The 27906-nt window shown below is 41.2% G+C and overlaps 4 protein-coding genes across 10 annotated transcripts; 2 read left to right on the top strand and 2 right to left on the bottom strand.

Moving 5' to 3' along the window:
* Positions 1 to 55: 55 nt before the first annotated feature.
* Positions 56 to 7049, bottom strand: LOC110989560 (muscle-specific protein 20-like). The gene is made up of 6 exons (XM_022254044.2): positions 6811 to 7049; positions 4054 to 4175; positions 3427 to 3493; positions 2810 to 2914; positions 1942 to 1974; positions 56 to 1597 (listed from the first exon to the last, which is right to left on the bottom strand). Exons 1-6 carry the CDS (start codon positions 6859 to 6861, stop codon positions 1412 to 1414), a joined length of 564 nt encoding a protein of 187 aa, XP_022109736.2. The 5' UTR covers positions 6862 to 7049; the 3' UTR covers positions 56 to 1411.
* Positions 7050 to 7893: 844 nt separating this feature from the next.
* LOC110989559 (uncharacterized) lies at positions 7894 to 26072 on the top strand. 4 transcript variants are annotated; one of them, XM_087144017.1, is made up of 3 exons: positions 7894 to 8015; positions 21631 to 21705; positions 22944 to 26072. In XM_087144017.1, the coding sequence occupies exons 2-3, from the start codon at positions 21640 to 21642 to the stop codon at positions 24459 to 24461; spliced, it is 1584 nt and encodes a 527-aa protein (XP_087000143.1). In that variant the 5' UTR covers positions 7894 to 8015; positions 21631 to 21639; the 3' UTR covers positions 24462 to 26072. The 4 variants fall into 4 exon arrangements, with proteins under 4 accessions (XP_087000143.1, XP_022109733.2, XP_022109734.2 ...); XM_022254041.2 differs by lacking the exon at positions 7894 to 8015 and adding an exon at positions 19504 to 19650; XM_022254042.2 differs by lacking the exon at positions 7894 to 8015 and adding an exon at positions 20108 to 20241.
* On the top strand, positions 9969 to 17370 carry LOC147797054 (uncharacterized). Its single transcript, XM_087144016.1, has 6 exons — positions 9969 to 10338; positions 11511 to 13448; positions 13788 to 13949; positions 14414 to 14602; positions 14892 to 15024; positions 15413 to 17370. The coding sequence occupies exons 1-6, from the start codon at positions 10279 to 10281 to the stop codon at positions 15697 to 15699; spliced, it is 2769 nt and encodes a 922-aa protein (XP_087000142.1). The 5' UTR covers positions 9969 to 10278; the 3' UTR covers positions 15700 to 17370.
* On the bottom strand, positions 16019 to 19485 carry LOC110988470 (uncharacterized). 4 transcript variants are annotated; one of them, XM_087144018.1, is made up of 4 exons: positions 18973 to 19485; positions 18447 to 18587; positions 17877 to 18029; positions 16019 to 17653 (listed from the first exon to the last, which is right to left on the bottom strand). In XM_087144018.1, exons 1-4 carry the CDS (start codon positions 19274 to 19276, stop codon positions 16611 to 16613), a joined length of 1641 nt encoding a protein of 546 aa, XP_087000144.1. In that variant the 5' UTR covers positions 19277 to 19485; the 3' UTR covers positions 16019 to 16610. The 4 variants fall into 4 exon arrangements, with proteins under 4 accessions (XP_087000144.1, XP_087000145.1, XP_087000146.1 ...); XM_087144019.1 differs by having other exon boundaries at positions 16019 to 17635; positions 18973 to 19484; XM_087144020.1 differs by having other exon boundaries at positions 16019 to 17632; positions 18973 to 19484.
* Positions 26073 to 27906: the final 1834 nt, after the last annotated feature.

Genomic DNA, 27906 nt, shown 5'->3' with positions numbered 1-27906 from the left:
AACGGGTGTGGACATCCAAAAGTACAAATAATTTCATCCAGTTCACGACCTGTAGTTGCTTCACATGAAGTGGTTACTGGGTCTAAGATTTATTTAAGAGGTCAAATCTAACAGTTTCATGGGTCGATTATGAATAAACAGCTCTACTTTTATCAAGTTCCACGCTTGTAGCCTCCAAAAAAGAAGTAAATTTATGCGTAATTATTACCGCCACGTCAGCGCATGAGATTAAAACAAAGATCATGCCATCTCTCAGCCATTTCCTTGCTTCAATATAAAAGCGCTTGAACCCATAAGAACAAATTTAAAAAAAGGCACAAGAATAACTTATCGCTACTTAAACAGGTTCAGCTACCGCGTAAAATTACTGAAATTGTATTTTAATTCCTCAACGCGAAAGTCAACTGAGCTACTACAAAAACGGATCTTTTAAATTGTGCCTGTAATATCTTTCACTGATTGGCTGAAGATACTTTGAAGCATTATCGTGATTAGGCTTGAATCGAAACAAAACGTGTCCATGAATCAGTTATGTTCAACAGGTAACAATTTCGTAGTACAACAAAATATACCATGTTCTATGAAACTATAGTCTAAACGTAACTGAAATCATGCTGAGCGAGAGACAGCTCGACATTGGACGAATGACAACATAGACCAAAAACCGCAAATTTAACAAAGTTTAATAAAAATGCCAAGATTTTTGCTGGAAACCTACCCGTAAGCTATGCATATTATATCAAAACAAACCCTGTCTAAAACCTATCAATGCCGATGATGCTGACACAGATTGTTTTCTTTGGTGTTAACTGTGTGCACACAGGTATAAAGAAAGACAAAACTACCGCTATTCTTGTATCCAACACATGAATAAACATTTTAGATAAACAAGTCAAAAATTTAATTGAGCATGTTCTGCACAACACCGTCAAACCAATATTAATAGAAACAAAATTTACCCACTTTTGGAGGACAAAATCGTTTCGCGCGTAAGTATAATTATACATTTTGAAAAATATATATGCTGCCAAATGACATGCTATACAAAAACCCTTCGCACCACAAAAATAACACCGCTAGGGTTGCATCCTTCTAGAAGGCTCCAATGCATCATTATGCAAAAAAGTCTGTCACGAGATTTATATCTACCATACGCAAGGCCTGAATTGTCTTAAATAGAGATAAACATGTTGATTCGGAGTCTTGGTAGGAATCAATCTTGACTTTTATGATCAAATTTTGGTGACAGCCATGCAATAAACACAAACTGCAACTTAATACATGTATTGAAGTTGAATCAGCACGCAAATTCTCTAAGATTGATTGGCGAAAGAAAAACCCATTTTGACTGATTTCTGACTATGTGGAATATATTCCGTTGTTGTGCGCGCGGTGTCTCGGTGCCAGACGCCTAATCACTTTTGATCTGCCGCCCAAGTCCGAAGTTCTGTCCCGACTGTGATGCGCCCTTGTTGCTACCCATCTGAAGACCGATGACGCCCCGGCCTTCCCTCATTTGCTCCTCGGAGAATTCTCGTTTATTACCCTGGGACTCCTTCGGCCCGAGTGTCGGTCCTCTGAATCCCTTTGCCTGAGCCTGCACATTGTATTATTGATATCAAAGTTAAAGTGCTTCCTTGGAGCTTCAAACGTAAATTTGATATTAACAGTAATGCGCCTTCCACCACCCTCCTCTTTCACTTGGAGGGGATCAGATATTTCAGGATTCTCCGAAATTTGCAACTGTACGAGAACCCTTCTTTTATGTTGTCCAGATCTCAATGAATTTAAAGCTACTGGCTTTCCTCATTCCTCAAATATTATTTTCACGATCTGAGAGGGTTAAAGGCTCAACCAGTCCAGTTCCAGCCAGTTTGAAACAATGCATAGCCAAAATAGGCTAAGAGTCGACCGTTTGTACACAATGCAACGTATACGAACCTTACGTCCTAGCGCATGAATCCCATTTATAACCTGAAACAGGGAATAAAAATGAATAAAGTAATTAGTGCAGAATCGCAAAAAGTTACTTCTAAATTTAAGTCCATCCGTGAAATTTACTCTATGCATGTACATGTATGCAACTTCCTAAGAACCTTTCTCTTAGTGTAATTAAACAACTTACTGCTGGGGAACCCTGTTTGGAGCACCATGGGTTTATACGCAGAGCCAAAGCGCCGCAATAGGTCAAGAGAGCTGGTCCGTGTAACAAAAGACAGTACTAAGAACAAAAGACCTGCTGCTGAGAATTGCCATCATTTTTTGGCTTGCATTTTTCGAAGGTAATCCGTCACTGTTTACAGTATACCACTGTTTTGGGCATAGTGCGCCTGCGGGTGACTGCAGACAAGAGTGTTCCAGGGCCCACTGATGAGCGACACAGCACCCCTGCGTGCTAATCCAGCCGCGTTTGAAAAGACACCACTCATATTCACTGGGGACAAAGGAAATTACGCAACACCTCACTATTCTGGGCTCTCTTTACAGGGCAGCAGGTCTGGCTGAAATATTCAGGAGTCAATGAAGGTTACCTGTCAGCTTAGAGTAGTATCAAACAGTCATTCGTGTGGGTGTATACGTCCACTAAATGAAATGATGAATTTTTGAAGATTTTTGAAAACTGAAAATCTTGAAAATCTCCCGTACGTGTGCACTGCATTTTTAAAAGCACCCAGCAGCAAGTGGTAAAGTGTTTGAAAAAGTTTCGACTGCGACCATTTGATCTAAAAGTCTTCGTATATTTTAAATACTTGATTCTACACGATACAATCACCGGCGACATGTCATCTCAATTATCTCCAAACCTCACCTGCGGCATGTTTTGGTTTTCATACAGGTCAACAGTCTGAAACAAATCCGCCTTTGGGCATCCGTAAGCGTAACACGCGTCCAAAAAATTGCCGATGTTTTCCATCTACAACACAGATGTGAAAAAAATTGGCAGAGAAAATCAAGTTCGGTCGATTAATTTAAAACATAAGTGATGAAGCATCCACACCATGTTGTCCGTAAAAATAGTGAAAAATGGTGGATGGAAAAAAAGAGCAAAATGTAAGAGCACAGCACAGCACTGTCCAAAATCAACCATTGTTACCAAAACTCAGCGATGAAATTTACCTTGGAAAGAACTATCGTACCAGAGAATATCTTTAATTTCAAAATAAAAATAAACAAAAGTGGGGGCAGAAGATACAATTTAAAGCTTACACAGGGAGATTTCCTTCTCAAAGGAAACTTGTATTTCTATCTTTTAAAAGTTTGGGTAATTTATGAGCAAAATGTGACATTGTGACCCACATTCTCTAAAATCTTACATTAAATATCGAGGAAAAAATTCAGACTGCACAAAATGATCCTTCCGGTCAAAAGTAAGAACTTTTTTGGAAGGGAGGGGAGATAAAGTATGTGAAATTTTGAAACACTTACCATTTTGAATGCCATTTTACTTTCATTGATCTTTTTGACAGATCCAGGTTGCAGTGCGTTGATCAACCTACACAAAACAAAAGGAAGGTGACAATATTTCCAAACTAGTAACTCCATTCAGAGTTACTGCATTTGCCCTGGGGACGCTTTTAACCTCGAACACACATATGCTTAACAACCTTCAGTTTAAAGTTGGTACTTGCACTCTAACTTAAAGCAGTGCTAAGACTATAAAAACAAAGGGTAAAAATGGTAAACGGGAAAAGATTAATTAGTCACAAAACCCTGCAAGATCACAGTGAGTCATCACACAGCACCAAACGGTACGCATCAACACCAAACCAGGGAAGAATTTTTGAAACCTGAACAAAAATTCCCTTCTCAACGCCGAACAAGTCGATTGTTTAATTGTGGCTAGTTCGTTCTCTGCGTCGAGGAAATTTTATACAAAGAAAACAGCTGTGACCAACGGCGGTTGGCAACGATTTTTAAGGGGATACTGAATTAATTTGACATGACTGGACCTTCAGGATAAAAGATCACATCATAACCGAACCAGAGGGTGCAAAACACACCAAGGATGAACTTCTTTTTTTTTTTTTGGAAAACCTGATCTCTTTTGCTTACTTGCATAGGATGACTCCACTTTTAAGGCCCTCCTGGAACGATCCTTGTACCCTCTCCCCCGTGACCGCTTCAATCCAATCCTGCGCTTCCCTCTCCTGTCGTGGGTCATACTTGGCAGCAGTCTATACAAAAATTACCACACACACAAAAAAATCAATCAAACAAACCCGACTGAAAACGTTACTGCAGTCCCAACCGCCCATCAGACAATGTTGAAAAGTACTAAAAAGTAAAGATAACAGGGGCTTGGTATTTGGCAAGTTGTTGAAAAGACGAGTGCACGGCCCTTTAATTAATGGAGCATGGATTCCCTGGTGGACTGGTAACATAAACAAATAGGATAGTTTTGGTGAACCATGAAGTGACGTAGCGTCCATAGACTTTGTACACGCGTTAGGTCAGTTCGTGGTGCGGCAACTATCCACGATACGTCACCTGCATACACCGAAAGAGTTTGACTTGCATGTACTGCGCTTTCTGTGATTTAAGAATAACGTGTATTGTTTTTATTTTGAATTTGAAGTTAAACTACTGCAGATATTAAGCCCCCGTAGAAACACCTCCACTCAATGACATATAAAGCAAACTTTGATGGCCATTCTATACAAATCACAAAGATGCCCTAAATTGTGCATGATCGATATGCACTCCGCGCCACATACACCGTCAAACATTTCAGGCACTCGCAGGTGAGTCTTCTCCGTTCATCACCATGGAAATGTTCTATACCTATGTTCATCACAGATTGACATCGAATGGGAACATCTTGTTTCTGAGCATGCATGCTAGAGGTCGAGTCAATACAAGTGCACGTCGGCTTTGGACGTGACAAATTACGCTTTTTATACTGTTCGTGACTTCTTACAACCATTCCTGTCGTTTGTCGTTAATAGTTCTTTTTTTCCCAAGATATTTTCAAGATGTACTTTACGTTGGCAGATGTGCGTTTTTTAAAATTTGTTTTGACAGAAGCGAGATTTTAATATACATGTAGTCCTCAAGTGCCGAGAATATTGCTGTTTCGAATGAAGCATCAGTTGAGGCCCAAAGACTGATACCAAATCTATGATGAAACTCTACGACATCTGCGTGTTTGGTTACAGTAAAACAAAACCGACGCCTGTGTTTGGACTGCACTTCCTTCCCCTGTTATCAAGTTAACGGGACCATAAAACTCACGACAGTGTGTATTTGCTTTGGAGGGGCAACACGTCTCTCCTAGCAACTTGTCCTTGCACCGTAGGCAGGAAGATGATAGCTCATATACGTGCGTGAATAGTCAAAAAACCAAATAATGTTGCACTTCCTTTTTCTGTCGGAACTTCCGCTGCAGACGAACTCGTTTATTTAAATGGAATAATGGGCGTCTGCCCGTTTTGTACTGCCGAGTGCCCCTATTGGTTCTTCAACAGCATGAAAAACACATTGGGAACTACACTGTAATGTGATTTTTATGTTCGGTGGCAGTCAGAAAAGGAACACTGTAAAAACTCTGGTGTTAAAATCAACACTTCTTGGTGTTATCAGATGACCACACTATAAGGTGTTACTTTAACACGGTCGGTGCCACTTTGTACACCTACAAGTTCTTCAATGCACTGGAGGGTGTTAAAAGTAACACCAAATAACACCAAAATTCATCAACAGTGAAAAGTGTAGGTATAGTCCTCTGATAGCACCGATGGTGTTAAATTTAACAACCCAGTTTTTACAGTGAATGCTGGGGTCACTATTGGTGAAGAAGACTTTTGCCAAGAAAGAAAACATTCAGAATGGTAAACGGGGGGGGGGGGAATACACAACTGGAAAAACCTAGTCCTTTTTACAACGGCCTCAGAATTTCTCAACAAGTCATTTACTTGTGTTGATGAACGAACAATAAAGATGAGGTGAAAGAAATTATACCCGATGAAGCCAAACAAACCAACAAATAAAAAAATCCAAACCGTGACCAAGTTACAAATACGACCCACCCTGCATGTTCATGACTAATTATTAACAAACCTCTGTATTTGCACAAAACTTAAACAAGACTCTAGGCTGAATTGCAACAAAATACCCTATTCAGAGTTGACACAACAAAAGACAACCTGCACCTACACAGTGTAGATAGTGAATGTGCATCTACATGTATGGTGCACACCCAGCCGTACAACAGAAAGGCAGAAAGATCTTCCTTCCAGTGGCAAGTGTTTCTTTCACGTTCACAAGCGTTCAGACGCCTTTCCTAGTCTCTTACAACTAAGAAGGTAATCTGAAAGGAAAGGTGCTGATCTCTCTACAGAAAAAAGTGTTTAATTTGTTTGATAAATTAAAGTAATAAGCCCCTGGCCCTGAATTTGAAAGGGAAAAGAATACCAAATAGTAAGCATTTGTAAGAAGCATTTCGTGTACTCCGAGAGCAATGAACGATGGTGAACTCATGGGTAATACATGCACTTTACGCAATCATCACGTTGGTGCACCACAGCATCGCGCCTGTACGTACATGCACATGTACGCACATCATTACATGTACTGTACATGTACATGAGCACGTACAAACGTTCATACGTTCACTGAACGTATAATACATGTACATGTAAAGTACATACATGTACATGAACATGTACACATTCATGCGTATACATGTACACGTACATGTATCGCGTATACAAGCCCAATGGTACACGTCAATATGCATGTACAGGTACATGTACATGCACGAAACCACCTGTACAATTCAGCTTCCCGATCTGCCATGGTTTCACTACTCACCTTATCTGCCAGTTCTGCCGTCATTCCGTAGCCCTTTGGTCGTTCAGCCATGACTGGAAGAGATTGCTTCTCAACAAATTCACGTCAAACGTTGTGTATAGTCTGCCCAGACAACGCGTGATTACTGCACTTCTTTACTGGAGTGACTCCAGTGCAAGCACACTTCTCTGTCGAGAACAGACGACCTGGCCTTGGCCAATTTTATCGAACAAGCCCCTCCCTTTTAAGGACAATCATCAGACCGTCAGGGTTCAATTGATGACGTCATGTTGACATCCGACTTCCCAAACAGTCGTTTAACAACTGCGGTACATTTGCGCAGGTACACACGCATTATTCACATACTGTACATGTACTGTACATGTACATGTACATTCCTTCGCGTCTACTACGAAAACTACATAACCACTTGTTTTTTTGTGGTAAATCCAGAAAACCGCTCTGGTATGTGACAACGCCCGGACGTGATACTATGGAAGTGGGAAAACCCAATCTACTAAAAAAAAATACAAAACATGCGCATGAAGAAAAATTCAGAATAAACAGGTGCGGACAATCAACTTTTAAACTATTCCAGTTCGAGACCTATTCGCTTGAAAAGAAGCCTGGTTCTTGGGCAAAAGTAAGTACGGTAGTTTTCAAATTCGAGGTAAGTTCGCAATGAACTAAACAGGCCGTCTATAACGTCGTTCCATTATAATCCTGCAAAAACTGAGCTCCACTCCCGAAGTACCCCCGATATCATGGCCATAACGTCAGCGCATGGGATGAATGAAAACCTACTTAGCAGTATCATCTCTCGGCTATTTCTCAAGTTGTTACATTATGAATGTCACCGTAACCATATTCAGTGAAATATACTACGTTGACACTACAGCAAAGTATAACTTGTAGTCTTGAACTCTGATTTATATATATTTCACTTTAAAGTAAATGTACACCACTATTATAACGATCGTATCAAAACCATAGACGAATCTGGATGTATGGTGACAATATTGTTGATCCGGCATTTGCAGAGACCCCCCGCCAATGGCGAAGACCATTACACCCGTGTATCTACTGCTCATGACGGTCGTTTGAAACCCAGAGCAAGGTTGGGTGTGGGGGAGGCGGAAATCCCAAAGATGGCTGGATTCGTCTTCAGAACGGTCCCCCTTCCCCGCTGAGATTTTTCGATTGCAAAACAACTGTGTTCCAAGAAGGTTTGTAATGTGAAAGATTTGGTGGCTATTTTGCCATATTTCAGGAACATTCGAGTAAAACTAAAAACAGGAAACTGGCGCTATAGTTTGGGCCTGGCGGAGTAACATTACCATGTCCGGGGTCTGCTTCCACAAACTATCCTGAATGTGGTAACTACCGCAGCCTACGGTCCTCATTTCTGCGAGTTTATTCATATGGGTGCTGAACAATGGCAAAAGACTACATAAGTAAGAATATTATGCAAGGTAAATCGGCCCCATTCATCAAGCTGATTATGAAGTAGAAGAGTAGAATTACAGGCTACATTAATGATAAAAAATAGTCATTTTTTGTTCTTTTGACCAATACTTGACTATTAAGTTGGCCGGTAGTTGTCTGGTTTTGTGGCCACAAACAATTGACGGTCTGCATGCTTGCGTAAAAAACAACCAATCAACAAACCAAGCAAACATAACAAATGAAAGCCAACCCGCCAAAACCTGCATGCTGGGGAAAAAAGAGCCCAATGCCCCCAACTCACGAAATAGGGGGGAAAAAGTCTCGAAAGTTTCAAATACATGTACAAATCAAACTAAAGTTTATTTTTCATCGTTCTCCTGGTCCCGGGTGGGATGGGGGTGATCCGCTCAGTGGCAACTTCAGTTCCCTCCAAATAAACCGCCACCGTAGCCAGTTCCTGTAACCTTTGGTGATGTCTGTGTCGTCATACTAAGTCACACCAATACCAATTTTTTAATTTTTCTAACAGTTAATGACTGTCCAAATTATATCAAACCGTAAAGAATCCTTACCTCTCCCCTGTCGTTTCTAAAATGATTGCCCTTTTTTGTTATAAAAACAAAATTACATTTTATACATGCAACATGTCCCATCCTCCCGCCGAATACGCCACTGATGCCCCCCCCCGGCAGTCGGCACCGTTCAGTGGCAGCCGCTCCGCTCAAAACCAAATGCTATGTTTTCCGATTTTAAAAGGTGGTTGCCGCTTGCCTGTGTTCATTAAAACCTGGCTGTGTTCGTCTCCAGGTATCGTTCCGTATTGAACGGTGTTATCTTGAAGCGCCCTCTCTACGAATATAAAGCTCTTGAATGTAGTACAAGTGGATGAATGCCGTGTTCAGTAAGACTTGGTAATTCCCATGCGTGTGCCCTGCCATCCCGGCAGCCGGTACCAATCAAATCACTTCATCCCAATTGTTACACTTGGATGTTTAGCAGGTAAATTAAGTCCGAGAGGTAGCAAAAACAATCAATAAAATCGTTTCTTGACAAGTATTTCAATTGGGTGGAATAAATCATTCATTTGCAACGAAATGAGACCTTCACGGTTTTTTTGGTCGACTTCCGAAAGGAGATTAGTAAACGCCGGTGAACCGTCTTGTTTCAATACAAAATTATTGGTTGGTTGTAAAAGCTACGAGGAGCAAAGGAGTTTTCGACAGTACGTGGATAGTATTTTCAACCAGATTCAAAGTGTTTGCGCTGAACACTTAGAGTGACGTTCACAGTGCTGTTTATCCCATGAAACAGACAAACAACCCCAAGCCCAACCTAAATCACGTCCCCTGTATACACGTGTTGTGTTCCCCATGTGCTATCACGCATTCCTCCATGATTACCACCTTCGCCTCCGTACTGTGGTGCCGTGAGCCTATTTGACTTCGATCATCACCCGGAACAAAAATAAACGCAGTAGTGTTTTGTAATGGAAAAAAAACTAAAACAAAAATTTGTGATTATTAAGATATTAATTAGTCTGACGAAGATTGAAACATCGGGAGTTATGGGGACAATGACGTCATTTTCGGTTGGGCCTTCGCGAAATGTGCGCATGCCAACAAGTATGCCGAGTTTGCTTTTAGCCCGAAAATAAAAGCTGGCGCGCGCTAGCGCTGCATGCGTTACGTATCCCATAGTTCCATTGGGCAGTTCGGGAAATAGGCTGATCATGGAGAAATAAAACACAGGGAGTTCGAACGGCCCGCCAAGCCCCTACAGGGTATTTATTGACCAATTAGCGACCCAGGCTGACCAGCGGTAAAGCCATGGAGACCTCCTGCTGCGCGATGACCACTTGGCAGATTTACGACCGCGATAAGACCGCTTTGAGCACAAGGTCTGGTACCGCATTGGTCTGCTCACTGGAGAAATGAATTGTTCGCACTTTTTTTTAGCCAACTCATCACGAACAAGCGAATGAACACAAATCGCATGCGCAGTAGACCCGGGTACGTGGCATGACTCGGCATTTTTCTCCTTGCGATGCGCCTTGAAATTCTGAGCCTTCTGGTCTTTAGTTCATCGAAATCCATCATTCAGAGGGTAAGTTACTCCTAGTTTCATGGGACAGTTTTTAGGATATATATCCGAAAATAGGTGTGCATATTTTTCTGATTTTGAGACATTTTGGCCAACTTTGGCCAGTTACAAATCGTATGTTTCGCTCAAGGTTCGTCTTGCCGACCCATTCGTATATGTCATATCGTTGTGCGGTGTGGTGCGTCTTCGTTGTTGGCTTTTTAAACTTGGACTTTTTTCAACGGTTTTTTTTTTTCAGTCAGGCTTGGAGGAAAAGCACATACCAGGGCATGAATGCCATGACCGGAGAATGGTTGGGGCGACGATTGTACCGTTAAAAATCGATTTTTGAGCCAAAGTTTAGTTCTTCAATTTCACACGCATGCCGTGATTTAACAGTTAAACACCTGCAATCAGGTGTGCTATATTTCTGTGCACTTCGATTAAAAATCATCATGTAATCCTAATGCCATACATTTCTGGATGAGAGATTGTGAATCAGGAACTTATAGATCCCTAGCAAGATGAAATTTTCTGTCAAACAAGATGTACTGATTCCTTGTTATTGTTTTGTTTTTTTTAGTTTTTGATTTAAAGTATATGTTCACATCATGCATGGATGAATAAAAAATACAAGCACAATTGTACAAACATTTCTGAAAATCCACATTTCTACTGAAGTTAAAAAATAATCAACTAATCCAAATTTTTATTTTGGTTTGATAATGTTGTCAAAAATTAGTTTTTTCTTGTTTTAACTTGGCGAGGCCCAGTTGTTTTATTGAATTTGAAACTCTTTAAACTTGTTTTTTTTTTATTCAGTACATGCAGTAATTCAGAACATAAGTACTGTCTCCTCGAAACAAAATTACTTTCTGGTACATGGCTTGCTTGGTGCGGATTGATTTTATTTTTAAGTAATTTTTTATTGTGGAATACAACAAAGTGCTGCTGATACAGATATACTGTTTTATTCCTCCATGGTTTAATACAAACAATGGAAAAAATCCAAAGCAACTCAAATTCATATTATTTAACACCCTGAAACATTGTGTTCAAGCATGGAGGAATAATGTATTTTATTCCTCCATCGTTCAAGATACCATAAAGAGCTCTGTACACTTCACAGTAATCTGTCATGCTTGTACATGAGTGTACATGTACTTATGAGCCCTTCTTTTCTTTATACCTTCTAGGTCATTCGTTGCCATTCGTTCGTGCTGTTACATTTTGAGAGTAGAGTGTTTTGGAGGCTGTTTGTGATGAGTGTCAGCCTTGTGCTGACAAGGCCCATTCAGTGTAGCAATATGTCTGATAGTCACCGACATTGCTTAGAGTTGCTGTGTAGATTGTGTGGAAAAGAAAGAGCAATTCCAGATGACCGCAACCCAATATGTAAAGCACGTCTATCCCAGCTTATCATGGCTTCATTTGGCATCGATGTTGAGGATGACAATCCTGATGTACATCCGCCATTCATTTGTAAAGCTTGTGATGTGAGGCTGAAGAGATGGTGGGCTACCTCCAAAAAACGAGGAAAGGGCAAATCCCCTTGTGCCATTCAAGTGGCTGTGTTTGATGGTTCAAGCTGCCTGAAGTGTAGAACTGCAACTTCACCTGCCACATTGACCATTCAGGAGATGAAGAATGATGGAGAGAGATGTGGGCTGTTGGTGTGGGAGGGGGCAGACTGGTTGCAGTTCATGAAAATGTCACGTCAGGGCCGGCCAGTTTTGTACCTCAGAATCTTCCGAGATTTAACGTGGCAGTTGGAGGTGTCAGGGGTACTTGCTGTTCATGCTGAGGTATGCCCAGATGTTCCAAGCACACTTGATAAGGAGGGATTGTCCACACTTCTGCAGAAGATTACATCAACACAGGTGTGTGGAGGAAATGCAGATTTCCAAGATCTGATCCAGCTGTTCAGTGTCGAAGGCCAAGTCCCCACCAGCATAACCCCCCAAGATATCTTATCCGAAGGTACCATTAGGCACAAAAAATGCCGACTACTTTGTGGCAAGTTGAGGTGCAGTGTCTGCCAAATATACCGCAGTGAGCTGCTGAAAGTACAGAGCCGTCAGAGAGTAAGACTAACACAGGCTGTTTCGGTTTCTTCATCGGTGCCAAACAAGACCTTAACACCAATACAGCTGAGGGAGAAAGTTGCTGTCTTACAGATGGAAAGACGGGCCTTGAAGCGACAGGCTAACACTCTAAGGGATAGAGTGGCTGATTTCATTTCTAAAGAGAGTGTGATTCTTGACCAGGCGCAAGATGCACCTTTGCGAGAAATCATCCTTGGGAGTGGCAAGGAGGTGAGCGATGTTCTTGGAGAAGATACGCCAGCAGGTCTGCTATGGGCACAACAAAAGGAAGCTGCTGTGAAGGGTAAGCAGATGAGATGGCACCCTGCTATCATCCGATGGTGCATTGCCCTTCACAGCAAATCTTCGTCAGGGTACAACATTCTTCGTCAGACAGGATTCATGAAGCTCCCACATCCCAGCACATTATATGCCTACACGCACTTTGCCGAGCCTACAACAGGATTCAATGCAGCAATGCTACAGAGAATTGTTGATGAAACGAAGTGTTGCCCTGAACATGAGAGGAATGTTTCAATGCTCTTTGATGAGATGAAGGTAAAATCTGGACTGTGCTTTTCCGTCAGATCGGGCAGAGTAGTGGGTTTTATAGATGTCACAAGTATTGCTAATGAGGTCGCAGACTTTGAACGGAGGTGCAGAGGTGAAGGTGATCCAGAAATTGCAACACATGTTCTGGTTCTGATGCTGCGAGGTATCTTTTCATCGCTTCATGCTCCGGTTGGCTATTATCCAACCACAGGTGTGACCAGTGACCAACTTTATGCCTGCCTGTATGAGGCCATCCTGTATGTAGAGACAGCTGGTTTCAAAGTTCGAGCATTGGTCTCGGATGGAGCTTCACCAAACCGGAAATTCTATCGCATCCATGCTGATAAATGCAGCCAATCTAACCCTACATATTCAACAACCAACCCCTTTGACCCATCTCGAGATATCTACTTTGTTTGTGATGTGCCCCACCTGATCAAGACGACCAGAAATAACTGGGAAAACTCAGGCTGGCACAACAAGACCAAGAATCTCTTCGTAAGTTTAATGTTTTAAAAGAGCTCAAAATTTGCTTTTCAGTAGTACCACATGAAATGTGATCACATGCATGTACGTGTAAAATGTAAATATTAAATTGCAAGTCTCACCTTGTTAGTGTTAACACTCTTAAAAGAACAATATGCTTATGGCATCTTGGATCCCAGCCCTTTAAAAATTGTTTTCATTGCTTGAACAATGGTTCAAGGTATAAGAATATTCAAATATTAGTCCCATACACATGTGTGCATGTTAGGAAAAATGCGAAATCATTTTAGGGTTAAATTCCTTCTGACAAGTGTGAATTAATTTGTCTTTTTGTCATTTTTTGTCCATTAGTTCAACAAGCAAGAAGTGACTTGGCCACAACTACTACATCTATATGAGTTGGATACCGGCCTTGACAGATGCTCCCCTGGGTTGCGACGCCTGCATAAAATATCCTATGAGCATCTACACCTTACACCAGCTTTGAGGATGCGTGTATACATGGCCGCACAGGTTGGCGTTGTATTTGCTTCATGTACATTTATATGAAAATGAAGGTGTCCCTCACCGCTAAGTGTATGTGTGTAGATTTTTGGCTTATTTATCATTGAAGTCAATATATGGATCAGACTGGCCTAGCATTTCCATTTTAATCAGGAAATTTCATAAACCCAGAATAAAATATTTGTATTCATCATATTAAAAGTCTACATTAGCATTAAAGAAACCCCGAATCAGGTACGGATCCGGGATCCCTGGACTCCCCCCCCCAAGGAAATTCATTAAAGAAAAGATGATACCATAACAAGAGTTATTTTTGATAAGCATCCTGGCAAAGTTGTAATGCATTACCTTCAAGTATGTGTCCAAGTATGCCTATGATTTGCCTGACTTGCCACTGCTTTTGCCCATTGCCTATGTGATTTCAATTCCATGCCTTGGTTTTTCCAAAATTTGGACATTTTTTTCTGATACAGGTGCTGAGTAGCACTGTGGCCAATGCTTTCCAGTGCCACGGGAAGGTTGGAACAGCATCTACTGTGAAATTTGTCACCATGTTCGATCAGTTCTTCGATTGTCTTAATGTATCAAATACCTATAAGGGGGTACACTCAAGAAAGCCTGCTCTGGAACCCTACAAGACTGTTGATGATTGGCGCTTTGATGTAAGCTTGATTTCATATCAAATAAAACATTAGTTTAAGTTGTTTGAAATGAAGTTGTTACCTGCACAAATAAACCTTTTGTTAGAAAAATGTGGAACACTGCTTATCCTGTGCATTCATAATTTAAGTATTTTGGTGACAAATTTAAAGGTGAATGATCTTTTACATATACTTATTGAAATGTAGGCCATCAATTCAGACTGGTATGTAAGGCATGTCTGCCCCTAAAAGCTGTTCAGCATAGTTATTTCTCCATATCTTAAATCACTTCATGCTATTTTGTTCACAGTGGCTCAAGGAAGATTTCTTGGGCTTCCTGAGGGAGTGGGAAGAGGAGGTGCAGTCGAAGCAACAGCTGGACAAAGCCACCAAAAAGAAGATGACACTCAGCAGAGAAACAGTGGAAGGCATTAAGATCACAGGTAATCAGAATTTAAGTACATTTTGTTCATTTTATTTTTTTCAATAATGTTTCTGGAGACATCGGGGGGGGGGCATTTTCATTTCTTAAAACACCTCACAACAATTTCACACTAATCAGCATCACAAGTGTTGCCCTGAAATCTATTTTAGAACATTGCAAAACTGATGGTAGCATAGTTGGAGAGTGTATTGACTTTGATAAGGTTGCGTTCAGATACACTGTACATTTTATATTTGTTGCACATAATCATCACCATTGTAATATGAACGCTTCAATGAGAATGAGCTGCAAAAATCTAGTGGCTGAATGTCATTTTCAATTTAACCCAAATTTCCTGCCTAAAAATTCCTCCTGTTATTTCCTTTTACATTCCATTTCATGTTCAGTGCATTCCTTTGTGGAGCTGGGGAAACATCTACTCAAGCAACCTGGGGTGCAGTATCTGCTCAGTGAGAAATTCTGCCAAGATCCACTAGAGGAGTATTTTAGTAAACAGCGTGGTGCTGGGGGTTCAAACGAGAATCCATCTGTTGAACAGTTTGGGCACAATATGCTAGCCTTACATGTTGCTCAGGGATGTGTGAAGGCATCACGGAGAGGAAACTGTCGTCTCCGAGACAGGGAAGACAGTTCCAGCATCATGGATAGTACTCCACTTCCCCGTCGCAAATAATCGAATGACTTCAGTTTGATCATGTTATGGAGCACATGTAAAGTATAAGTGCAGGCCTCCATTTTTCATGTGTAAAGAATCATCAGCATTTGTTGGTGTCAATTGGTTTGAAAATTAGTGTCATATACTTTCTCAATACTCCTTTGGGGCTTACCTCATTGCAATAACTTAAGCTGTCACCATTTCTGTGCACTGAGTTTAGTTGTCAAGGTGCATGTTTGTGCACAAAGTGATACATTTTCAGTGTGATACCTGTTGTTGAAGTTAAATTTGCCACCCTTACTAGCTGCCAAGAAAAATAGCTTACAAGTGCAATTAATTTGATTTTGATTTTCTCCCAGTCTGGATTTATTAAAGCGAGGCATTGGAATTGAAATATTGCCCATAAAGACTGGCAGAGTACATGTACATATGTAATGAAAATGTCTATAAAGCATTTCATGTAAGTTCACATTCAGATCATGAGCACTGTCTTTATTTACAACTTGAAGATCCTTGTGGCACATACTTACAGGTAAACTCCAGGAGAAAAAGGAGATGGGGACTTTGACTTATTGACAGGTGGGAAAATAATTTGATTCTTGAAAAGCAAGATTTGATTAGTTTATGTGAGGAAACGCTTAAATTTGTACTTGGATTATTTGTGTGCACAAATATCGAAAGATGAAAACAAACTACGTGTACCATTTCTTGCAGTTATATGTAAACTGTACACATTATAGGATATCCTTACAACAACTTGCACTGACTTGATAGGTTACCCATGAGGACAGTCCTTATCCATAATTACATTTGTTTGCAATGTATACTTTTTTTAGATTTACTGTGTGTACCGTGAAAGTACAGGGTCCATGGAAAGAGCATTTTTACGATAATTGGATTTGCCTGTAATGTTAAAGTGCCTTAGGAAATCATAGGTCCTTTCGAAGGGCCTTTTCTGATTTCTTGGAAACATGTGCACCTGATGCTTTCTTCAGACTAAGATAAACATTTAAAAAAGATTTAGTCCTAATCTTTATCCATTTCTTAATAACTATATTCAAAAGCTTGTCTGAATTTGCTCCGCTAATTTTACCCTGAGTTAGGCTACACCAGTAGGTTTGTACTCTGGGATGTGCCTGTATCTGATCAATGACCAGAGATTGTATGTTACACCGAGGAAATATTTCCAAATTAGCTATCGACAATATTTTTCTGGTCTGTATCTCCATTGTTCTGAACAGTAAATAAACTCCATCTGATACATGAAATAACCCACCTCTATTCTGAGCTTTAACCCACTGGTTTGTATATTCAAGAAATGTTTTTGCTGTATCTGAGGGACAGGCTTGCCATGACTTTAGGAAATGACAAAATATTTTTGCCGAGGTATTAATCTGCCTGTTAAATTGTTTGTACAGGGAATACGGCACGTAACCAGCTACGTAGCGTAGTACTTGTTCTTCTTCTTTTGAAATGGTTTTTGTGTCTACATCTGATATCTGTTTACGTGGCAAGTCGAACTCGTTTCTGTCTTTAAGCATTAATTCTACAACAGCCTGTAAAAGATACTGATATGCAATATGTGTATGCTGTCCATCACTGTACAAGTTTAAAGATACTAAAAATGACTTCCATTTCTCAATGCTATTTAAACGGAATTTATGGAAACAATGCCACATCAGTTCATAACTTTCTGGCTTCAGTTTCTTCTTATCTCCTGCAGTCACCACTATCCACAGGCTGCTTACTGTAGCAGTGCAAAAGTCTTTAAACTCCTGCGACTCACTTGCCGTAGACAAATTCACGATGAGACTCATGAGGCACATGGCAATGGGATAGTTGGAACAGAAGACAGGATGCTTCTTCACCCTCTCAAATGCAGCCAGAAAGTACTCTGAAGCCCGTTGCTGAGCATCTCCGACTTGAAATCGTGGTTTAGGACGCTCAGGAGCTGCTGTAGAGGAAACAAACTCTGTTTGAACAACAAAATATATATAACGTAAGATAAACAGAAATACTGCCTCCACTGAAAACTAGCTGGTTATGCAAATCCAACACCATATACTTATGTTTAGTTTGCTGTCATGGTATGAAGATCATTTTAATTACGTATATCATTATCTTTGAATTTCACAGCATAAAACTATTTCAAAATGGATAGCCCAATGAAAACTTTCGACTTTGGAATAACTTACCTGGTTTTGGCATTGACTTCTCCTTATGATCCTTACTGGCCTTGTCTGATCGGTCTGTAGACTTCTGGGACTTTCCAGCTTTTTTGGAAGATACTGCTACTGATGAACTTGCTGAAGCAGGAAAAACCTCATTCTGATCTGTAAACAAAAAATCTGTTATTGTAAACGACGAGATTAACACTTAAAAACAATCACCCCCTGTTAAGCATGCCAATAGTACTTTGGGATTTAATTCTATGAAGAAAGAAATTTTTTCAAAATTCTACGTGAAAAGGGTCCCCAAATTTGTTTTTATACACAGGTGATTGGATATACAGTACGTGACCCAGCACATCTAAACCATGAATAAGTCTCAAATTGATAGTTAACAAAAAATACCTTTATCTTCAACTTTAATGGTCGTTTTTAAATTAAATACTTTAATGGTGGTAATATTTTATACATAGATACTTAATAATGAAATACTTATTCGACTTATTCCTGATTACGATGTGCCCGGCCACATGTGATAATTGGCTCAAAATGTAGAACCCAAAGATAACTTCCAACTTTGGAATGACTTGGGCCTACCTGGTTTCGGTATTGACTTCTGTTGATCTTGACTGGCCTTGTTTATTTTGCCTGTTGATACCTGAGACTTTCTAGCCTTTTTGGAAGATCCTGCTTCTGATGAACTTGCCAAGGCAGGAAGATCCTCACTCTGTCTCTGATCTGTAAAAAGAAAAAAATAATGGAAACTAAGGGCCAAACATGACAAATCAAAAAAATTTCACAAAGGGGAAGCCCTTCCACGAGCACTTAGTGGATTTAATTCTCCCATAAAATTATTAAAGGAAAACAAAAATTAAGGAATTATTTTAAAATAATATGGCAACTTTTTATCATACACAGGTGATATTTTCATTTCTCCATCAGGTCCATATATCAGCATGGCTAAACCTAACTTGCACATGTACCTTGCACAGTCATCACTCGATGACAGAGGAGCTGAGTTTAATTGTTATTTTATGCATGGAGGATGAGTTTTATTCCTCCATGTTTTATGGTTATGATTACCGAGAAATATCATAAGACATGCACTGATCTCACAGCCTACCTTGCGATCCAGAGCTTGTAGAAGGACGGCAACGTGAGCAAATCCAAGACCCATCCGGAATGTCGCTCGGTAACACGCCAGCGCAAACGTAATGCCACCACACAACTGTGCATTGATCGTCATCACAGGCAATCATTTCAGTTGTAGATGGTCTTCCACATATGCAGTACTGGCAGCCATCGTCTTCTGATTCACTACTGTTTCCTGACAAGTCATTTACTTGAAAATCGTCTTCCGAAATATCACTAAAATCGCTCAAATCTGACCCGGTTACGAAGTCATCTTTGCCGTAGTAGGACGCCATTTTGTAGGAGTACACGGCGCAAATGCCCGGATGTTAATGACGTATGCCATTAACTCGCTAGTACGCACGCGCACACAGCTGAGGTTCCCCCACTGCTTTGCGGTTGGTATTTGCTGGAGGGTGTTTACTGTCAATTAGCGACTGCTGTTTTTACGACTGCGGTACCAGACCCTTAACGTTTGATCTCAGGGCCGTTCGAACTCCCTGTGTTTTATTTCTCCATGGGCTGATAAACCGCGATATGCCTGTGCAGTGTGTGCGCTGTGGAGGTGCTGCACCTTGGCTCAGTTTGACCGGGGAAAGACGGTCAAATGCCGCCAACCCCGAACCAGATCCGGGAGCAACTGCTCAATGCAATAGACCAAGATGCCAAAGTAAGCCATAATTTCCGTGAATTCCTTTCTACGAGTCCACAAACTGGCGAAAAAAACCACGGCCGGTACACCGGCGTCACGGTCAGGCGTGCACTGCCATGCATGTGCGATCTTGCACGCGCGCGGGGCGCCTCAAAATGGCCGATTTTTCCTGGGTGGTAGCCACAATTCGGTCCGACAATTCGCGGCCAGTCGTCGCTGTCAGAGATTCTCACCGCCACCAGCGCCAAGCTCGACAACCATAGACCGTCCTAGGTGCGAAATTGGCAAGGCAAAGCGTGGAAAAGGTGCGAAACGGCGACGTTTTCCGAAGGGTAAGTCGAGAGCGCGGAACGGTAAGGGGATCTCTTCACTCGGCTGGTCCACTGCAGAATGACTGTTGACCGCGGCTGGGAACCTATGAGCGGCCGGCCAGCACGCATGCGCTCTGGGTTTACTGGAACACGTCCGTATTTTTCTGTGCATAATGAATAGGGGCAGAAAAAGTATGGCGACGGTGCCGAGGAGGCCTTTGCGAGGCTGGTATGCTTGCCCGTACGTACAGTGTACATGTACTCTACTGCTCAATGGAACTCAATGCATGGCGTATATGTACGTGATATGTACAGTACAATGTACATTTACAATTATTTAGCTGTTGGTTTTAACCGTGTTGTGCCAAATAGTGTGGAAGAACGAGGAGATGGTCGATTCTCCAACGTGTGTAGATCATATTCATAGTGCAAAACTATTATTGATATTTAAGGGAGAAGAATAACACTCTTGGCATTTTTCACATGTTCTTGTCAGGTCATTTTCAGTGGAGGATTAGAGTTCTTTTTGTCAGGTTGCCTGGCATGATGATGAGACGACATGGCACAACGATGCCATCTTGAATTTTTTTGGTTACAGTGTCACATTCATGAAATTTTTGTTGTAATTTACCGCAGAGGCCTTTTACCAGTTTGTAGATTATGAATTTGTTTGACCATTGGTGTATTGGCATGTAAATCTTCATTTTGGCCCCTTTACTTCTTCGGCACATGTAGATTTCATTTTGGCATTTTCTTAGGATCTGTTTTTTAGACAAGGTGAAGAAAATGGAAGAACATATAAGGTGTACTCTTTTTACGTGACATTCGTGTTTCTCCTACGAGTGGCTGTTCAAACTATGATTGGTCATTGGTCACAAAAATAAAAGAATAATTCACAGAGTAAAGCAAATCCCTTGTAACTATCAGACCACCAGGTAATATGTGTGCAAATAAATAATAAAGAAAGATACAGCCGTATCTAAAATTAATGGAACAAATGCCCATTTCGAATGAATTTTTAGATAAAAAGTCCAAACCGACCAAAAAGTGGTATTTTTGCAAACTTTAGCCATCAATATGAGTTGTAGGCAAAATGAGAGTGGTCTGTTGAATGATACTGACAATTATGAATGAAAATAAGGCCAGTTCCAAGCAACTTATCAGCGTTGGATACTTTTGCCTGAAATTGAAAACAGTGAAAACTGAAACAGGACACAAGTTCTGTCGATGCAGTGATAGGTGATGTACAGTAGGTGTACATGTGTCATTTCACATGGTTGGAGTGTAAAACTAGCATTGCTGGATTTATCATGGTCTACAGTACAAAATCCATTATGGGTTGACTGCTGTTTAGATGCTCCCACCCTGACAGATTATTCCCAAACATAAGCAAAATCTTATTTGAGCTTCGCTTTTCAACTAGTTAAAGCAGAGAGCAAGGATTGGTGCATATCTTGGAAGGACAAGAGACTTGCCAGTTTCTCTGAATGATGCCATGATTCGAGATGCAATGATTATGAAAACTGTACGGCGATCCCACTGTTTACTGAAGAAGAATGAGTCGTGGGAAAAGGCCCTTCTCTTGCAGCCCTCTGGCTAAGTCCTAACACCTGTATCTACCTGCTCATGTAACTGCCAAGACTTCAGTTTTTTTCTCACACACTCCTGATTTTCTTCTTTGTTTCAGGTCATTAACATGGTTGGAGTGTTGGAAGCGATAGCATGCCTAGAGAACATTCAAATCACCAAAGAAGCTCTTGAGGTACTTTCCCCCGGCTTTAGCAGAGCGCATCTGCTTCACAGTCCCGTGGAACTGCTTACATGAATACTCATCCTCTTACATTGAATGTTTACAAATCTAAGCCCTGGACAATTTATCTTGGTGGAATGTTAAATAAAACTCACATGAAGTCTTATTGGGATAAAGATTATCTGTTTCCTGCAATGCATTGTGTCATCCTTGGGCCACTGGGTCCTTTTGCAAGAGACTTTTGAATAAAATCTGGGACTCTGAGTTCTTTAAATTCACAGAAACATAACAATTTGAATTCTTCATACTAAAAACACTGTTGCTATACCTCGTGATTCGGGGCAAGCTTTTGCGTAGTTACATCACTGATGCCTTGCACCAATACACTGTTCTCAATGGAAAAGAAGGGCACAAAGGAATCAGTCTATTCCAGAGATGGTGGTCGCTATGCAAAAAGCTTGCCCCCAATCGCGAGGTAAAGCAACAGTGTCTTTAGTCTGGGGAATTAAAATTGTCACGTTTGTGTGCAATCAAATAACTCAGTGTACCAGATTTTATTCAAACTTAACTCGCAAATGGCTTATCACATGTACACAAGCAGAACAGCTGCCAAAAGAGAAATAAACACCGTACCTCTCCTTAACCCTGGTAGAGCCGAGTTTTTGGATCATCTCATAGTGGGGGGGGCATTATCAGAACAAATGCAAAGTTTCAACTCAATCCATTTGTTTAAAATTCAAGGCCAAGCAAGTGTCGTTGAGTTCATCACTGAAAAAACTGCATTTTGGGGCCGACCTGTCTCAGCAGACTGGGCTCTGCGCTTGAAAGATTTGTTTGATTTCCACAGAGTGGGTGTCAGAAAGACTGCAAGACATTACTCTTGTGCAAGAAAAATCTTACACTGCGACGAGGGCCCGACCCTTTTGGGGTGAAATTTTATCCCATCTCATTTTAGATCTAAGAGTCTGTTTTAGATCTTGCAGCTTGGGGGTAGGGGTTGAGGCAGTACAGTGTCTTCAAATTTTTGGATGGGTGCTCAGAATTTTCTGCTGAGAAGTATTGCTGTTTCATTTTGGGAACACATACAAGCCCCTTTTGGAATAGCCATAAAAGATCAGGTGCTTTTTGGCTCAATTTCTCCTTGCTTAAACTGGACTCTCACTTGAGACACTGTTTACTCCCTTCAGGAGCATGAAAAGAGTTCCACTGTTCGACGTTAATTTCACTTGCAAATGTTTGGTGCTTTGTAGGAAACACGTCTTGGCAAGATCGTCAATGACATCCGCAAGAACACAGAAGACAGTGCGCTTTCAGTAAGATGTAAGAAGCTGGTCCGCGTCTGGAGCAAGCAGTTTGTCAGAGGATCACCAAGCGCCGGGAAGACAGCCAGCAGCAGTACTCAGGATGCAACTACCAACAGGCAACCCACCCCACCTACCCAAGGGACTACCTCTGCACAGTCATCGGGAGGTAACAGAACTCCTTCCCTCAAGACCCAGACATCTACCACTCCTTCCTCATCCTCTACAGTAGACAAAAAGAAGTCAGAGAACCGAAAACGGAGGAAGCTTAGCACTTCCCCGAGCACAGCATCTCCAACAGGGTCAGCAACAACATCCGCCAAGAAATTAAGACCAGCGGCAAGCACACCCATCTCTAATGCAACCAAAGAACAGACCAACCAAGAGACCAAAAATGGCATGTCTGCCCAACGGGAAGGGAGCAGGTCAGATCTGCAAAGCTCCAAGTCTGCTTTTTCCAAGGTGAAACCTCCAGAGCACAAGGCATCATCAAGGACTGGCTCCCCTGCTTTAAAAGTGACGGGCCAGTCCTCACCTGATTTGAGTAAATTGAATGCAAATACCAGCAAGGCACATTCAAAGTCCCCTCTACTCACGAAACACACATCAAGCCCTGTCATCGGTAGCAAGCTCTCACCAGCTGTTGTTGGGTCTGACAAAGCCGGTAGGTCCTCACCATCTGTGAAAGCAAAACAACCCAGATGTTCCAACAGCACAGACTCAAACCGCCTTGATGTGACTGATTCCACTGCTCTTACAGGTGAAAGAACTCAGGGGACGACGCACAAAGACAGCGCTGCCACAAATCGGCTGCAAAGTAAATCCCCAAACACACACAACACACTCCAGGACTCCAATTCTAGTTCTGCAACTGTAAAGTTACGGTCTCCCGCTGCGTCCGTGGAAGAACGATGCGCAACTCCAACACAGACTGCATGCTGTGCCCCATACATCAGCCACGACCACATGCTACCAGAATCTCAGTCCTCCGACCAAGTTCTACAAGAAACAGACAGTTCTAGAGTGTCTTTTTCAATATTTGATGATGACTACGATGAAGAGGATGAAACCCTCAGCGAGGAGAGGTATGACAGGGCAACCGTAGATTTTGAGAAAGTACCAGCTGTGACGTCAAGTCTTACTCAAAAAGCTGACACTGACAGGCCTCCGAGTTCAAACCTTGTTGATGATGCCTTGCCTGGTGCAGACTTGGAGGTGGATGGCCAACCAATGGATGCACCAGAGGCTCTTCCCACCCAAGACGCTCATGTACACCTCGAGGAAGAGCCAGCACCAGCTAGACCGGTGACAGCAGACGACCTCACCAGGGTCCACTCACAACAGTGGGATGGTGTTAACGGTTGCTACAGTGACCGCAACGAGTGGTCTGACTGGACACAGTGTCTCTCCATTACCACACAAGATGACAATGCCTTGCATATATTACCATATATTTGCCTGGATTAATTCTTGGAGCTGCGTTCAGAAGTAGACTTGACAAAATTTATGAAATGAATTACAGACAAAACGTCCAAACTCAAAATTTGTTTTTTTGGCAGCAGGTTGCTCAGGCAGCTTGCATTGTTTTGTTCAGTAATATCAATCCAAAAAGTTGGTTAGTTATGCAATAACAATATTTTTTTTCTTTGGCTTAGTTCATCTGCCGTAAGTATTTGCGTTACTACGTGTAAGACAGATTGTTCCTTAAAAGTCTGTTTGTCCCAAGTTGAATTTGTGCGTGTCGTCAACTGAAAAGGTAGCCAATCACTCCACTCTTTCGCTCCACATGTACAACAGTTGTAGAATGCAAACCTTGTTGGGCTGAGAACTGCTTCAAGAAGTTCATGTGAAACCACTACACGGACTCCACTGAATACATGAACATACATGTACCCAGAAGCATCTGCTTAGCGATGCTGGAAGCTTCTTGATAGTGCTTTTCTCACAGCCTTGCCTGAACATGGTTACGGTACTTCCCAGTCATTCTCGGGCAAGTGTAACTCGGCATGTGTTTGTGTCTGATCAGTAAACATACAGGTATTTTCACTCGACTCCAAGGCCAGAAGCATAGAGACTTTAGGGTAAACATTTACAGGGTCACGATGTCGGGTAGAGAAATTTCCAAATTGATCGTTCAAATAGATTCTCATGTTCTATGAATTGCTAGGGTTTAAACCTACACGTTGTTGTGTTGTGTGAAACTGAATGAAGTAAGGAGAATTCAGGGCTGTTGGGGTTAAGAAAAATGGTTTGGTATGGCGCGTTTTCTTTTGAATTCTGTTTGGCAGTTGGCATTATTGGCTTCTCCACAGTGCCGCGTAGCTACTAGGGGTTTGAAGTACTATGAATCACTTTGCAGCTGACAACAGTGTAATCCACAAACCCTTACAAATCCTTCACGATCAATGAAGATTTTAGAGAGATTCAGGACAGTGCGTATATGTATACAGCCTGAGCACTAATTTTTTATTCATGATTTCCTGGACACTGGAGCATTTTGCCGAATAAATTAATTTGAGGATGCCGTTCTTATTACATGTATACCCTGGCTAACTCAGCCGTTATCACAGTTATGTTGGAAAGGGGCCGTTGTCAGTTGAATGAACCGGGGGGGGGGGACTAGAAGATGTTCAACTGTTTAAATGTGGTTCTATTTTTTTGACCATTTGTCCCATTTGTTGTTTGTTGGGCGTCCATAGGGTTAATCACATAAAGTGTCGCATCACACAACAAGGTTAAATACATTTACTACATTCTGAAGCTGTCTGGTGTTGCATTTGATTGCAGTTAGAAACAAAAGCAATTCGTATTGAAAAGGCTAATTAGTACACTTGATTTCTCCCTGCCATTCTAGCTGTCAACAGGTATTTCAAAGTAAAACACTCTGTATTTTCATTGTGGAGCGTTATGAAGTAGATAGAGAACTTCTAATTGAAATAAGACACTTTCGTTTAATTTTTGTGAATTGAAATGTGAGATTTGATATTTTGATATTAAATATTGCTATAACAGCACAATGTGAGGATTTAGAAGAAAAGTACGCTAAGTGATTTGGAATATTAAAGACAAGGTTTTGAAGTTGTTCTGGGCTTGGTTGCTACTCCATCAGTTCGATAAGGGATGGACTGATGAGAATTGTGTTGAAGACTGAAGTTGGGCAGTTTGGTGCACCTCTTTGGCCGAGGCTTAGGAACGAACATCACTACACATCACTACAACCCCTGACTGGTCATTACTTACCATCAAGATCATACCAAAGTTTGACTGGAAACTGCGTTCGAGATTTCATGTCCAATATTCCCGATTGGCCACTTCACAAAGAAGGCTTTCTTGAACATTTTTGTGAACCGTGCAATTGCACGAATGCACATGTACATCAAAGTCATGCTACACACCTACCCACCAAAGCGACGCTGGCCGTACAATCCAATCGCTAACTTTAATCAGTTTGATAATAAGTCAGGGCTCTTTGTTATTGTATGCTGCACATGGCTGTGAAATTGTGAAGTGCGATGGCCCTGAATGGACACTGCCTTAAGTTTGTGAAATACTCAATAAGAGTAACCACTACCTGCGATATATATGCGAATCAGTTGGATTGAACAAAATGGGTGTTCTTTGTACAATATGGATTTCATGTTATAAAACAAAATCAGAGCTGTGATGTCTCCTCAAGGCCGCTGTAACAACACAATTTTAGTGGTTACTAAAGAAGCTTCAGTTTATATATAAACTGTTGTAGTTTGCCGGCCGAATGTCAATTCTGTCTTGCTAATCAAAGAGTATCTTGAAACATTTTTGATTGAGGAAATATTACTACATACATGTAGTTGGTTTTGCCGTTGACGAAAATCTGAGGAAGAGTTGTAATTGGATTGAAACAAGTAAGTAAATGTGTTTCGTTTGGATTGAGTCGAGCAATAATAAAAAAGGAAAATTGCTATAGAACAAGTGAATAATTGTATTTCGAATTACACTGAGATCGTCAGTCATTAATCTGGTGGAAGACCGACTGAATAATTGTTATCTTTCCAAATATGTGAGTTTTTAATTGCCCAGATTTTTTTATAGGGGGGGAGGGGGTTGTTAAAAAAGAAAACGACTCCGGGAAATAAAAAAGCCTGGAGAATTTTGTATTGTACAATCTGAAATTGTTTCTTTTACGCAGATTAGATAAGGAATAGAGGAAATCGAGTAAGTGGGGAATATCTGGCCATATGACAATACAGAGAGCGTACAAAAACTTAATTATAGTTGCCCACTAAAAATTTGGCCTTACAACAGTTTAAGAATTACTCATTTTGGAGTTACAAATAGTCATCATTAACTGAATTTCCTTGCATTAACAGTTCTCGTCAGGTCCCAAACGAATGTTACTTTTGCGCCCAGTTAAATAAGCACCTGTAGAGGGCGCTGTTACAAAATCACGGTCACATTCCCAAATGTCTTGACAGGTTAGAAAAAGTTATACCTTTGCCGCCGCTGTTGATAGCTGACAACAAAAACTGGCACGGGATCTGCGCCCAATTTTAGGGCGCTGCTTAACAGCAAAACGTCGTTCTTGCCTGGTTCTTCCAGCCTTTGTTCCGTCTTGTTTCAAGACAATGTTCATTTATACCTCCAGCAGGTTCCTGGGAGTATTTCTTTTTGAGCAAGCCTCTTTTCCTAGAATGTCTTTTAGCTATTTTCAGGGAAATTTAACAGTTAAAAAATGTCGACGAAAATTCAACGGCCGGTATTCTTCGCGTTTAGGCAAGATGCGTCAATCGGGTGTTTACTGGTAGCACTTTGGGAAAAAGTTGAGATTTTCGGCTCCATCCAAGAAGGGGTGACAGGTTCTTGAGATGTTGTGGGAAGTGGAAGTTTGGGGGACAGTACTCAACTCTGCCTTGCACACTCTCATTATCACTGA

Source organism: Acanthaster planci, linkage group LG12 (assembly GCF_054643075.1).
Source record: "Acanthaster planci isolate LZ-2023a linkage group LG12, COTS_SCS, whole genome shotgun sequence".
Classification (NCBI taxonomy): domain Eukaryota; kingdom Metazoa; phylum Echinodermata; class Asteroidea; order Valvatida; family Acanthasteridae; genus Acanthaster; species Acanthaster planci.
Note: the sequence above shows the minus strand (reverse complement) of the source record. Positions and strands in the feature narration are given on the sequence as shown.